The 15,531-nt window shown below is 41.0% G+C and overlaps 1 protein-coding gene across 3 annotated transcripts in view; it reads right to left on the minus strand.

Annotated features, from left to right (window-relative positions):
- Nucleotides 1-14,580, minus strand: part of CTNNBL1 (catenin beta like 1) — a 162,026-nt gene extending 147,446 nt beyond the window's left edge. The window contains exons 1-2 of one of the 3 annotated variants that reach the window (XM_057701573.1): nucleotides 14,442-14,540; nucleotides 5,079-5,182 (exon numbers count right to left, since the gene is read on the minus strand). Coding sequence is in view for 1 of the 3 variants with exons in the window: in XM_057701571.1 (XP_057557554.1) it covers nucleotides 14,442-14,471 (30 nt within the window). In the remaining 2 variants the exon portion in view is untranslated. Of the gene's footprint in view, nucleotides 1-5,074; nucleotides 5,183-14,441 lie in introns of all 3 variants that reach the window. The other 2 variants (XM_057701572.1, XM_057701571.1) reach the window with 2 other exon arrangements.
- Nucleotides 14,581-15,531: the final 951 nt, after the last annotated feature.

The following is a 15,531-nucleotide window of genomic DNA, read 5'->3' on the forward strand; positions in this document are numbered from 1 at the left end:
ACCAAGTGATTATCCAAGCTATATAACAGTGACCATTAACTGTGTGCTTATTATACGCCTGGAACTTGACATTTCGTTATCTTTTCAATCCTCACACAACTCCGCCAGGTAGGTAATACCATGCCCTGTTTCTTCAAGTGAGGAAACCAAGACTCAGGTGGTGACTTCCTCAGCGAACTGCCTAAGGTCAAAGAGCTGGAAAATAGTAGAGATAGGATTCAAACAGTCAATCTAAGCCCAAAGCTCTTGCTCTTACCAGGACACCATACTACTACCATATGATGGGAAACCACCCCACCTTAACTGGTTTCTGTGCTTACTACAGATCTGTTTCCTGAGGCTACTTACGTGTAATTTTAGCAGGTCTACCACTCCCTGTTTTAGAAACCCATATGTGTCCCAGGCCTGTACAAAACATAAAGTACATAACTAATGATGGTAAAGCAGTCCCATTTACAGGGGAGCATGGCGCAGGGAGAAGAAAATGGATTTTAGCAGTCAGACACCTAACTTTGTTGTTACCAGTGTGTGACCTTGGGCAAATCACCACTGTCTCAGCCTTGGAAAAAGCTCTCACAGCGAGGAAGTGCCTAACCCAGAAAAAGTACTTAACAAATGTTTAAGAAGAAAAATCAAATGCAAATGGATGTGGCAGATATAAACCAACATGAAATAAAAACTAACCTTGTTGTATTATCTCTTATCTTTTGCCTATAAGGCTGGGTAAAGAGAAAACAGCAATTATGGCCCCAGCAGAGTTGCTATAAATCTGGCAAATAAATGATCAGTTAATTTCTTGTTTTTGAGTCAGAGACAGCTCTGGTCTTTAAAAGAAATTCCAGTCAACTCTCAGGTTATTGGAACTGGATTTTTATCAAGATCATCAATTGTTATTTAAGACAAGTTTCACCCACCCAGTGTCTCCTATGACTAGGGCCACTATCATTCACAAACACAGCTTAATTTCCTCTCCATCAAGAAATAAAGAGACAAGAAAGAGAAAATAACCGTGGAGGTGCTAAGTCTTAACATAAAAAGATACCTGGAAGAAACCCAAATTCAGCCACCTAATCATTGATTCACTGCTTCATTCATTCATCCCTCATTCTTTCCTTTCTTCAGTCAAGAGACATTCATTGAGTATTTAGAGCAGGTACTGATCTGGTCACTGCCCTAGAGGAACTCAAAGTCCAACAGGAAGAAAGATACGTAAATAAGTAATTCCAATACAGAATTGTTAGGAAAGGCAGTCTCACGCATGCAGTATTTCAAACCCCACTCAGTCATATAAAAACGGGCCTTGGGCCTGGAATACTTCCTTACAAGAGATAAGGAGCCCATACAGCCTATGCCTGGTTTATCACTTTGTATGGGAATGTCTTTCCCTGTTTCAGGCTCAGCAAGTGTTCCGTTGTCTGCTTAAGCATGTATGTCAATGGCCCTTAGTCATGCTTTCAGCTCTGGGTCCTTCTGCTGCTGCAAGAAAGAGGGATGCACATAGGCCAACTGTCCAGCATTGGAAGGCGGAGGGCCCTGCTGGCCACAAGGGACTGACGTATACTACTGAAGCTGATCTTGCTCTGTCTCTTCTCTATGTGGGTAAAGCATTGTTCCATCCAGTGCTTGACTGTTGTGCTTTCCTTGGCAACTCCAATACCAAGATGCAATGGGCAGTGTTTGAAGTCCTCCCCTGAGACTGATAACTGATACACAATATTCTGCTCCCCTGGATTTGATAACCAGCGCATGGTGTTCTACTGGACAAGAATGATGTACATGGTAGACTGGAGGCAAGTACAAGGTAGGGCAGTGGTAGCATTCTGCTGCATTCTACTCTCTAGGGTGTTTTTTTTAAGCTACCTTCAACCACTGGAGTCTTCTATTAGGAAAATTATTCTACCACCTACTTCTTGGGTGACTTTGGGCAAGTCACTAAACTTCTGTGAACGTTCTTTCCTCACCTATACAATAGGAATAAGAATACTGACTTCCCAGGGTTGCCTTTAGGATGAGACAGAATAACATATCAAATCAAACAGCACAAAGCCTGGCTCTCAGTAGGCTTCAATACCTGCTAGGTCCCAGCCTTCTATTTTGTTCTTTTGGTTCAGTGACATAGGGAGGAGAAAACACATACTCTTTTATCTCATTAAAAGTATGACAGTTTCGCCGCGCGTCGGGACCGGGGTCCGGTGCGGAGAGCCCTTCGTTCTGGGACACGGGGCGCAGCCGGAAAGGCGGCCGCCCCCTCGCCCGTCACGCACCGCACGTTCGTGGGGAACCTGGTGCTAAACCATTCGTAGACGACCTGCTTCTGGGTCAGGGTTTCGTACGTAGCAGAGCAGCTCCCTCGCTGCGATCTATTGAAAGTCAGCCCTCGACACAAGGGTTAAAAAAAAAAAAAAAGTATGACAGTTTCTACAAGCTCCTCTATGAGCTGTTTTTCATTCACTTCAAATCAGGAACATACTAACCCTATATGTGACCCCTTCTCCTGCAAACACAAAGATACTCTGTCGAAGGCAAATCTGCCATTAATGCAGAGGCAATACTGCAAGCCCAGCTGCACACCCACCTCCCGATATTATCCTGTCAGGCTTGGTGTCATGCTCCTGAAGAAAGCTATACTCACTGCACTCAGCAATCAAAGTGCCTCTGCCTTACACAAGAGGAGCCATGGCTAAAAATTGCATTTTTTAATTAAAATAAGACTTTCTCAACCTCTTGCCAATGTGGAGCCCAATATCAGACTGTTAACCAGTCTCCATCTTGTTCTAATGGTGGTTTTAAGCACACAGAAAAGGTGGAGGGGAAATTACTAATCTAAACAAAATGTTTAATCCTCTAATTATGGGACAGGCTCCAGGAAGATGGAAAGTGATGTGCAATCTTCATTATGGAATCCCCACCAACCACTAGCACCAAGTCATGTCAGCCAGAAGGCATATACCATCTCTTTTTCCCTCATTGAGCCTTCTGTGTCCTTGTAAGTTCTGTGGGGATAGAAGAAGAAATCTTTGGGAAAAGAAAAAAAATGAGGTATAAGAATCAGAATTTCTGTCTCCCCAAGTTCATTATGCTGAATAAGGTGTAAGGATCCCCCAGTGAGAAGCCAGCAAGATAATATTCAGTGACTTCATTGGCAGGCTAAGCAGCCTGAGGGCCTTTGAAACTCTGAAGTCTTGTAAAAACTGCCCAGCTCAGGTGGTGCTTAAGCAACTCCTTTTATTTGCTGAAAAGTCCTGTCATCAGTGGTAAGAGATGCACAGAAAATTAGGTGGTGCACACCAATGGCACCTCTGGTCAGAAGGAAATCTGTTCCTCTGCAGATATGCTTGTACCATTGCTAATTTGTGTTATCTCTACCCGTTCAGGTCTCTATGTGCTAACTCAGGAAAAGAAGTCCCTGCCAACTAACTCCTGACAAGTCTGATGGCAGAACTCCCACTGGAGAATCAGCAGAGACAGCAAAGGCAGGCAATTATTCCCCTTCATTAGAGAGTTCTTTGATTTTTTTTCTTTCTTTGTTTTTAATTTTGAAAACAAAAAGTAGCCATTCACGGTTAGTACTCACTGCAGTCACTTACACAACTGGCAGAAACTGAAATTTCCCCCAAGCCAACTGAAAAAGATGTCCTGGAAGTAACCAGAAATGGCTGTGCCCCTTTAATTATCCACTGTAATGTAAAACCAGACATGCAGAGGATGGCCACAGCAAATCTGGGCACAACAGTGGTGATATTTAATCATCAGTCCAGACCATCTGCAACTGTTTTGCAGAAGCACATAAAGTGTATGGATTCTGAAGCGTCCTGCAAGTCGCCAGTGCTGAGGGTCAGCTGCATTGTCCTCAGGTCCGCTAGAGGCTGCTTTCTTCATTCTCTCCAAGCCAGGGTGCTCAACAAAAGGCACCATGCCCACATCTTTTGTGCCAAGCCTGGCACTAGGAGCGTGTTGCTTCTTGATTAAGCCAGAACACAGATTAAATGTTTAGAACTGGGAGATTCTGAAAACAACCTAGGCAGGAAAGCAATTACTCTAGGGAGAGCACAGCTTCAGCTGCGGCCCTCTGCAGCACAAAGGTGAATCCTACCCCCCCTTGAACGACTAAGCTGGCCAGATTGCTCCCCTGTAATCTATTCTCCATTCTGCAGAGGCACTGATCTTTTAAAACATAACCAAATTGTGTCACTCCGCAGCTTAAAACCCTAGTGGTTTTCCAATGTAATGACAATAATATCTAAACATTTCAGGGTTTCCCATCCTCCCCACACCAGACCTCTCTGTCCTTGTCTCTGCCCCGTCCTCACTCGCCATGCTGTAGGCCGTACTGCCTCAGCCATGACAAGCTTGTTCCGCCTTAGGGCTTCTGTAGTGGTTTTCCCCTTGACTTACGTTGCTATTCCCACAGCTCTTCATGTGGTTGGATCCTCCTCATTATTCATTCTCAGCTCAAATGTCACCTCCTCAGAGAGGCCTTCTGGAACCTCCTGATGATCCCCCATCACTCAATTACATCAGCCCATTTTTCCCTTCATATCTCTAATTAAAATTATCTTGTTTTTGTTTCTCTAGTATTATTTGTTTGCATGTTTAGGTGTTCTTATTTATTTATATTTGTTCTTCTTGTTTATTTTCTGTCTTGCCTCCCTGGGTATAAGTTTTATAAAGACAAGGGACTGTCTTTCTAGGACTGTTGTGTATCACTCTATTCCTGATGTCTAGTATAACGTTCTGCATTTAGTAGGCATTTAATAAATTTGCCGAATAACTAAAAAATGAAAGGCTCAATATGGATTACTAATCTAAATGAAATTTACTAGCCCTAGAAAATCTGAATTGGCTCACAGCCTGACTGTGAGCATGTGTCATAATGCTCTGGAAACATACAATACACGAGCAGAGGACTGATGTACTATTAACTGTTAAGTCTATTAAAGAGTCCAAGTGTAATTTTAAAATTAGTTGCTCTTAACTGGAGGGGGGTCGAATAAAAATGTAATTAATTCTCAATTTTATGTACTAACAGAATGAGCACGTAAATAATGCCAAAGTGTTCAATAACTGATCATATCTGCCTTTGGAATATAGTCAGACACAGTCAGACAGCAGCACCATAACACTCAAATCCTTCACGGTTCAGTCACTGACTTTGGACATCACTGGGTAGTTGAAGGGATGTCTAAGGAGCCAAAGTAGACAATCTGTTTACAGGTATCTGATAATCTTAAATGAGTTAAGAGATGAAAATGCACTGGGGTAGTCTCACTAGATCTTTCATTGAACTCAGGATGGAGGTAACAGTGTTTCTATTTACCAAGCCACAGTAGATAGAGCTGGGGTTCCAAAATTTAAGCCAATACACTTTCAGATCAGTCACTCCTGGAACTCTGTGGAAAAGAAAATGTTCTTGAACTATTCAGCTGAAATACTAGAATCAAATGGCTGGCCTTGGAGAAGGTAAGAGTATTCCTGCTATACCTTCTCCTAATTCCATTTCCCCTATGGCTATACAAGACTCAGACCAAAACCAATCACTTCCTTCAGGAACATTAAGGAAAAGAAAAAGAAAAAGAAAGGAATAATTTGTAAATGAGATTGCTGGCACTGGTAAAGAGGAAAACTGAGATATCTTAGTAATGTTAAAGAGACCTGGGCGGGGGGGGGGGGGGGGGGGGGTGGGCAGGAAGAGACCTGGGGAAAAGAATTACTGTGTTGATGACATAATTCTTGATATCAATGACCACTAACTGTGGTAGAATAGGGTTGTACTTTAATCTATTGAGAACAGTTCTATACTGTGGCATGTGCGGCTGACAAACTGTTCTCATTTCCTTTTATAGCATTCTAAACCTTAATCTCCCAGGGGCCAGTGACCTTGGGAACACTAAGGCAGCTTTGCAGAATTCAAGAAAAACATTTTTTTTCCTTTTGCTATACCATATGTGTTGTTTATAATTATACCAATAATAAAAATTAACAGCTTGCACGTACTGGGCACTTACCATGTGTCAGGCACTACAGTACTTAGCACTACCCACACTGTCTCATTTAATTCCGTATCTTAAAAAAAGATGGTAAGGTAAAGTGGAGATTTTTTAGAAGATGGTGGGGCAGAGACAGACACCATTACATAATCTGCATTTTAAAGATGAAGACCTGAGGCTTAAAGAGGTTAATTAACTGACCCAAGGTCACATAGCTACCAAGCAGCAGAGGTGGGATTCAAACACAGGCAATCTGCCCGACCCAGAGTCAGTGTTCATCCACTACACTAAACATTAAAAGACATCTAAAATGGGCACACTCAGAAGGGCATGTGTTTTGAATTATTTTCTCCAATAATGCTGACAAGCTATTCTGAACCATCCACATTCTCCAATGCAGTCATTTATACATGTGAAAACTTCTCTATTGGGGTCCTATAAATGCAATCCCCCAATTTAAACAGTGACACCTAGTGAGAGACTGCAGAAAGGTATGGCTGTCTTCCTCAAGTTCACCTCCAAAATTAGGCATCTCAATAAGACCTATCTCCAAGGAAGCTGAAATAGGTAGGACTGGAGTCTATGACCAGAGAAGGGTGTTCTGTTGGCACACAGAGGAAATGAATCTACATTCATTGTGCCAATGTGAGACCCACAAAGAAAAAAAATGAAGACAAACTAGAAAGCTACTTCTTTGACAAAGTCCCAAGAGTCTAAACTAAGATGGTGGCAATTAAAATAGAAAAGAAGGGATAGAGAAAAGCCTCCTGAAAAAGTAACGCTCCCCTGCAAAGCCTTCCCAGCTTCCCCGTGCAGGGCTGCCCCCGCCTCTATGCCACCACATCTCATTCATGCAGTGGCACTGTGGACCATCAGTTCTCAAATCTGTGGGATGCTCCCCCTTAGATTGTAAGCTCCATGAGAGTAAGAACTGTGACTTAACCATCTTCAGATCCTAGCACCCTCTTGACTCCTGAGAAAGGAGCTAGCCCTCTGCTCGAGAGTTTGTATTTTCCATGAGGAAAAGAATCTTGTTTTTCATCTTTGAGCCCCTTCATCTTTGAGAAATAGCTCCAGAGCTTTCTTCAAGTCTGCTGGACAGCTACCACCCTTGAATAAAAAGCAGAATTGGGGATAGGTGATAAGGGGGCAGGTGGAGGGATGCAGAGAATTATGTGATACCAGAGCATATGGTCAGAATGTTCAGTAGACACATGAAACCTAAATCAGGGCTACTGTGCTAAGAGTTTGCATAAAGGTGCTGAAAGACAAAAGAATGGATGAGTTCCTCTAAGATGAGGAACCAGGTAATAGAATAAAATTCTAGTGAAGAGTCAAGAATAATGAGGCTCTAGACGTTATTATACTAAGTGAACTGTCAGACAGAGACAAATATCATATGATATTACTTACATGTAGAATCTAAAATATGATACAAATGAACTTATTTACAAAACAGAAACAGACTCACAGACATAGAAAACAAACTTACAGTTACCAAAAGGGAAAGGGGGTGGAGGAGAGATAAGTTAGGAGTTTGGAATTAGCAGATACAAACTACTATATATAAAAAAGATAAACAACAAGGTCCTACTGTGTAGCACAAGGAATTATATTCAATGTCCTATAACAAACCATAATGGAAAAGAATGTGTATATATATGTATATATGTATAACTGAATCATTTTGCTGTACACCAGAAACTAGCAAATATTGTAAATCAACTATACTTCAATAAAAATTATTAATTAAAAAAGAAAGCATTTACAGCATATGGTAGAAAACACAACAGAACAAACAAAACAGAATAACGAGGCTTAAGAAAATCTCTGTCAAAGAGGGCATTGGCAACCTTCAAGGATGTAAGTTTTAGACATTCTACAAAATAACTGACCAGTAGTCTTCAAAAATGTCCAGATCATTAAAAACAAGGAAAATAACATTTAAATGCAATGTGGGATCCTGGAACAGAAAAAGGACATTAGTGGAAAAACTGGTGACATTTGAATTAAGTCTATACTTCAGTTACTAGGATACGAATGTTAATTTCCTGGTTTTGATCATTGTACTATGGTTACATAAGATAACTTTAAGGGAAGCTACGTGAGGAGCATATGGTAACTCTAATATTTTTTAATATCTTCTGTAAGTTTAAAATTAGATCAAAATTAAAAGTTTTTTAAAAAAAGAATGTAGGTTTTGTAGCAAGAGGAGCAAGACATGATAAGGAAACGGAGGACACTTCAGTAACTGAAGTAACGGATTTCAATCAAACTTTCTTAAAGTCTAACATGAAAGCAAAAAGATACAAGCCAGCAAGCAGACCACTTATTAGAACAAAAGCTTTCCAAAAGAGTACATGTGAAGGCATGTACTGGTTCATTCACTCAGTCATTAAACAATCATTTATTAGACATCAACTATGGGTGAGACACTCTGCTAGGTGCTGGTCCCTGCCTCTCAGTTCACTGCCTAGTGTGCAAGGAGGCACATAAATAACACTGTATTTTGCGAATATGAAAAGAACTCACCAGGGGAAAGAAAGAAGATAAGGTTGCAAAGGGAGGAAGTGAACGTAAGAAAAAAGTCACTCAGAAGATGAAACAGAAAACACCCTGAAGTGGGAATATCAATAAGAATAGCAATTTATTTGTTATTAAGGTCCCACTAACAGTAAGTAACTTCGAAAAGGACTAGTCCAAACTATCATGGAAAAAGAGCCTATGTCATGATGCTGTAAAGTGACATCATGATGAGGATAATATTCTCAGAGTTAGAAGTAAAATGGAGCTACCAAAGAATGAAAGATATATTTCAGCACAAGTGTCCAGGCTTCCTATAATGTTTCTTATACACACACCATCAACAAAAAAACAGAACAGAAAAGCTCAGTTATAAACTACAGCACAACTCTAAGGGAAAAAAAGCAGATAATAAGAATTACAAACGATAAAACACGTACAAGGGGTGTTTTATTAAACTGATTAAAGCAAATGAACTAACACTTTGTATACCTACTAGATTAATGAGAAAAAATTAAATTATGACAACTAGTAGTATCAAGATTGCAGTAAAATTGGAACACGCACTACTGTTAGCACTGTAAACTGGTAAAGGATTAACTCCACATGAGCACTGTGAATTGCCTGACATATCTGCACCTGAGACAACCCCATCTCCTGCCACTCCCCTCCATCTACTCAATGCTCCGAACATTTCACTCCCATGCTTTTGCTCTCGCTAATCCTAGTCAAGAATGACTCTCCTCAGCTGCCTTCATTCCCCACAGAATTTCTATTCATTTATCAGGGCTGAGATTCCAGCGTCATCTCCTTTTCCTCAATGACCAAATCAAATCCATTCCCAGTAATACATTCCCTCTCCAGGCATATCCAATCATTCCTTCCATTGTGCTCCCGTAATACTTTACACATACAGCTAGTTGTTGAAAGGTCTGTTTCACTCCTTAAATTATGAATTCTTTAAGGTCCAAGACCATATCTGAATCATTTTAGTCCATGCAATACTTAACACAGGAGATGAAGGCACATGATAATTACTAACAGCAGATGTGAGGGGGAAATGCCACATGAATAAAGAAGTTCACGGCAATATTATTCCCAAGAACAAAACCTGGAAGCCACCTAAATACTCGATTATAGAGGAACAATTTAGGGAAAAATGGTTGGTCTATCACTTGAGCAAAAAAGTATGCAAACACTAAAAACAACATGAAGACTATGTAGAAACACAAAATATTTATGGCAACGTTAAATTAAAGCATAGAACACAAAACAGTATATATACAATGGTTATAGCCATGCAAAATACATAAGGACTGTGGGAATATAAAAATATTTATTGGATTAGCGTAGTAGCTTTCCTTTTCTTGAATACTTTAACACTATTCCTGTCAATTATTGTCACTAAAATTTTTTACTTCAAAAGAAAGAAATAAGAAGGGAAAAGGATTAAGATGATAGATTCCAATAAGCCCCTGCAATCCAAAGAAAGGCTACATGACTGATAGGTGACAAGAGGAGTAGGTGTCTGCAATACTGCCAAAACCAAGGGTTCCCGACCCCAATCTGCCTCAAAAAGAATACTTCTCATGTCACAAAGCAAGTCATTCCCACTGAGCCAAACTGCACTAAATGTGAATTCTTTACTGCAAAACTTTAGAGGTAAGAACTTTTTCCAGACATCTGTGGAATTAGTATTAATGAGAATGCCCTGGAGTTCATATACCCATCTATGCAGCAGAAATTTCTCAGCCAAGGAACTGCTGGACACACTTCTTGATGAGATGTTTAAGCCTGAAGGCATCAAAAAAGTACATTTCCATACTGGGAACATAACTGGTTTCTTCTTTCAGACTTTTCCCACCGCTTCCTGTCCACATTGTAATTCTCCTGTCTTCTCAAATGAATAGTTAACATATGTCAAGGATATAAGGCATATACTGAGGCATTTGCTGCCTAACTTTATTACTAGAAGAACCAATCTCAGCAGAAAATTGGAATCTTCCCACCAAGTTGCCCCAAGAGTGAAATTTAGTAAGCACCCCAAAAATGTCAAATACTTTTAATAAACATTTTTGACACTACCTATTTTCTTTATTTACCTTACTCTCTGAATTTTAGGAAAAGAACCATAAGTCATATAGCTCAATCTCCTCATTTTACAGTGATTAAAAAAAATGATGTACAGAGAAGGGAAGTGACTTATCCTGAGTCACCCAGATAAATAATGATAAAGGCAGGATTAAAACTCAAATCTCCCAGATTTTCAGCCCCCATTCATTCTTCTACATCAAGCTTTTTTTATCTCTTGAAATCTTTGGAGCTCTTCACCTAAATAATTAGTACCACAGAACTTTAAAGCTAGAAGGGACCTCAGAGAAACTGACCTAATCCCCTCATTAGGCATATGAGGAAACTGAGGCCCAAAAAGATTAAGTGATTTGCTCTCAATATCTGGGATGGCAGAGGAAAAGTATAACTTAAGCTCAAAATACTGTGAACTAATGGCCAGGGAGGTGAATGTCTAAGTTGGAGAAAATTTTAAGAGGAATGTAGATCATTCTAGACCAGCGGGTCTCAAAGTGTGGTCCCTGGACCAGCAGCTTAAGCATCACCTGGAATCTTGTCAGAAATGCAAATTCTAAGGTCCCATGGCAGACTTACTGAATTAAACTCTGGGGGTGGGAATGTTCAAATCAGATCACTTTGTCCCTGAGAAATGAACTTTAGTGGTCATACTGAGTCTCCTTTGTAAATGACAACTATAATCAAAAGCACTTAAGGTTTATTCAGTCTTCTATACAGGTACCATACTTCAATTTTAAAAGGTTTTTAAAATTGGAAAACTAGATTTGGGTATTTCAGTTGGTTCCAGTTCTGGCTCTGCTCCTTACTGGCTGTTTCATCCTGGGCAGGTAACTGACCTCCCTAGCTTGAGTGTCCTTGTCTATACAACAGGCATGCCACCTACCTCAAAGGGCATGTTGAGAATTAATGTAAGAACGTATCTGAAAGCACTTTAGTGGCTAGGAGCTCCAGCTTTGAGGCAGGCACTTTTGTGTATCTCAGTTCCCTCATCTGTACAATAGGAATTTAAAACAGTATCTTCTTCCTAGGGTTGTTATAAGGATTTCAAGAGATGATGCTGGCGTGCAATGCATCTTTCATGTCTATAAAAAGTTACTGTTTTTAAAGAGCGTTTGCATCCATTAACTCAGGTGATCCTCATGACCTTCCTCAAGAGAATGGGTGCATTTATTACGGACTAGATTCTAGACTGTACCATCTTTTAGGAACAGGAGGAGTGGACGTTGATCTTACAGAAAGAAAACTGCATGAAAGTGCACGTGGGGAATGAACAGAGCTGGAAATAAGATCAGGATTCTGGTTTCAATTCTTGCCACTACCTTGGCCCACAAACTCAGGGAAGTCCCTTTACCAAAATGGAGTTCACTTTTCATTTGTGAACATGTGGGTTGAATAAGGTTATCTGTAGCATCTCTCAGAATAAAATTCAAACTTCTTATCATGGCCCACAGGGAGGCCTACATTGCCTGTCAAAGGCCTACATCTCCAGATTTATCACTTATCATTCCCCTGCTCACTGACCAAGTTCCACCTACATCCATCCTCTTCCTGATCCTCTTACAGGTTGCACCAGCTTCTATTCTAATACCTCACAGCCTATGTACTTGCTATTCCCTCTGCCTTGATTATCCTGTGCTTTTCACGATTGGCTCCTTCTCAACCATCAGTCCTTTAATGTCCATTCCTCAAAGTCTTTCCTGGACCATTTTATCTAAAATAATAGGTCCTGTCTCCCACTCCCAGGGTTTATTTTCTTTAGCAGCACTGTCCAATGAAATTACATTGAAAGCCACAAACAAGCTACATATGTAACTTTAAATTTTCTAGTAGCTACATTTAAAAAGTTCTTAAGAAGATGATATTAATTTTAATAATTTTCTTTAAGCCAATACATCCTAAGTATTATCATTTCAGCATGGAATCAATATAGAAATCAATATATTTTACACTCACTTTTTTCATATTAAGTCTTGAATATCCAGTGTATATTTTATATGTGTAGCAGATCTCAATTCGAACTAGCCACATTTCAGGTGTTCAAGAGTAACATGTGACCAGTGGCTACCACACCAAACAGCACAGTTCTGTAGTATACCCTGTGTATCCTTCAAAGCATTTATCACAATCGAATTTCTCATTTGTTTACTCTCTTATCTTGTTACTTCCCCACAAGATTATAAGCTCCACAAAAGCAAGAACCTTGTCTGTTTTGTTCAATGTTGTATACTCAGTGGATACAGTACATATTCAATAAAAATTTGTTAAGCAAATGAATGAACCTCTTCTAGCTTTAATATTCCATGAGTCAGTGGGCTCATGTGTAGGCCAAACAGGCATATAACCACTCTTTCAACAATCCTCCTATTTCCTATCTTTTTTCACATCCAATTACTGTCTTAAAAAGGAAATCACTTGACTATATACCTCCCATTGCTTACAACTTCTTTCCCACAATGTCTAGAGTCTCAAGGTCAGTTCTATAGATATTGGCTGAGGGAATTGCATGAATGTAATTGCTAACATTTTTCAAACATTTACTGTTCAACAAACATTGGTCTATACACTTTACATTTCACAACAGCTTCACAACAGACTTATATGGTAGGTACTTTCATTGCCCCCATTTACAAGAAGCGGAAACAGAGGCATAGAGAGATTAAGTATTTTGTTCAAAGTTACAGTAGCCAGTTAGCAGCAAAACAGAGATTCTAAGCCATAGGGCTCCAGACTCATGGCTCTTAATTCCCTATTCTCTACTGCAGGGCTGCCCAATGGACATGTAAGGCCAGCCATATACATAACTTTAGTAGCCACACTAAAAAGCCAGTAGCTACGTTAAAAAGTCAACAGAAATAGGTAAAATGTATTTTCAATATATTTTGTTTCACCCATTACCCTTATATGATCAATAATCAAAATAATTGGTACAATCATGTAATGAATATAAAAATTTTACTTTTTTAATACTGAGTCTTCAAATTCCAGTGTGATTTGACACAGAGTAATTCTCAATTCAGACTAGTTCCATTTCAAGTGTTCAACAGCCCTATGTGGCTAGTGGTTACCACACCAGACTTTTAGGAAGAGCAGGGAAAACGTTGAGCTGGGAGTCAGAAGATCTCATCTTTGATCCCAGCTTTACTTGTTGACTTTGGACAAGTCCTTTCTACCCTTTGGGCCATTGTTTCTCCACAAGTACTCCAAGCAAGTGGGACAAGAAGAAGATTCCTTGGTACCCATCCCATGCTAGAATGTCAAACATCTGTCAACAACTGCAATTAACATGAGTCCAGCTTTCTGCACTTTAAAATCGGCTTTCACATCCATTGGTTGATACAGTCCTCAAACAAACCTAATTGGTAGCTATTACTGTGTCCGTTTTATACACACAAAAGCTGAGGCTCGAAGAGGGCGACAGGACTTGTCCCAAAGGCACAGAGCCACTCAGCAGAGAAGCTGGGGCTCAAATGCAAGAAAGATCAGTGCTCTCCCACCATGACCACCAATTCAATGACTGGGGAGAAGAGAGCTTAAGGGGGATGGTTTTGAAGATAGTCTGGGGCCTCCAGAAGAGTTGAAGGGAGCCAGGCCCCAGGGCAGGGTGAGAAGGGGCCCAGACTGAAGCTGAGAAGGGGCCCGGGCCTTGAGAAGGGATAAACTGAAAGAGCCCAGGAGAAATTCAAGGGAGTGACGTGTCAGGCTAGGTCCCGGGTGACATGAGAAGTGAGGGGACCCGGGCCCGGGGCTGAGGTGGGAGGAAGTGAGATGAAGGAACTCTGGTCCTGCGACTCCTGCCCGGGTGAAAGCACGGTTTCCCCCCACCCCACCCCCGGTCCCTCATACCTGGTAGCTCAGAAGTTCGCCAACGTCCATGGTTCCAGGCTCAGTCACCACCGTCTACTCTGCTTCCCTCCACTCACAACCAAACCGCTGCCCCCGCAGCAGCAGCGCCAGCCACACTGCTGTAAAGCGCCCTGAGCAGGGGCCGCAGAGCCAATGAGGTAAAAGTGCGCGCGTCGCGCGAGCCGGCCACACTGCGGTAAAAGACAGCGCTACCGTAAAGCGCGCTGCATTTGACAGAATTACTTCCGCCCGGAGCCTGAAGGGGGCGGGGAAAGGGGGCGGAGACTTGAAGTAGGGCGGTGCGGTGGGAGAAAAGAAAGGAACCAGGGTCTATTGCGCGCCCCTTACGTGCAGGGCGGGGTGTAGGGTGTTTCTTTCCCTTGTACTCTCACAGTCCGTTCAGTGACCTCGGCAATTTCATCCCTCGCTTTATCCTCAATTCGCAGATTAGGAAACTGAGGCATTGAATTGCACTGTCCAGTACTGTACCCACCAACCACATGTGGCTGCTGAGGGCTTGAAATATGGCTGTTAAAATATGCTATAAGTGTAAATAAAATACCCACGGGGTTTCTAAGACTTTTGTCGATTACATGTTAAAATGATATTTGGGGTATATTGGGTCAAATAAAATATAAAATTAATTTCACATTTCTTTTTGCTTTTAAATGTGCTTTATGACTTCCACTTTATTTCTATTGGACAGTGCTGGCTCAGAAAGTGTATTGTCTAAGACTGTACAACTATTACTGCCTGCAAAACTGTTGGTGATCACAGTTCCCTCTCTGGGCTTCTGTTTATTCATCTGTGCATGGCCCAGGGAGAACTGGATGATCTTGTTTCTACCCAAGTGATATGAAAAGGTTTTCTGTAGGAGAAAGCGGCCCATCATTGGTAGAGAACCAAAGAGTGCATCTGAGCTCCTGGGATTTAAATAAGGCTCTATCTTCAAAGGGGCAAGCCTCTCCCTTAGTCCCCTTTGCCATTAGCCACCTGCTGTTCATGGTCATGATATTTGCCTTTGTTCCTTCAGGCTGCTATAAAAAAAATATACACTGGCTGGCTTATAAACAACAGAAATTTATTGTTC

The sequence above is a fragment of the Hippopotamus amphibius genome, chromosome 12 (genome assembly GCF_030028045.1).
Source record: "Hippopotamus amphibius kiboko isolate mHipAmp2 chromosome 12, mHipAmp2.hap2, whole genome shotgun sequence".
NCBI lineage: Eukaryota > Metazoa > Chordata > Mammalia > Artiodactyla > Hippopotamidae > Hippopotamus > Hippopotamus amphibius.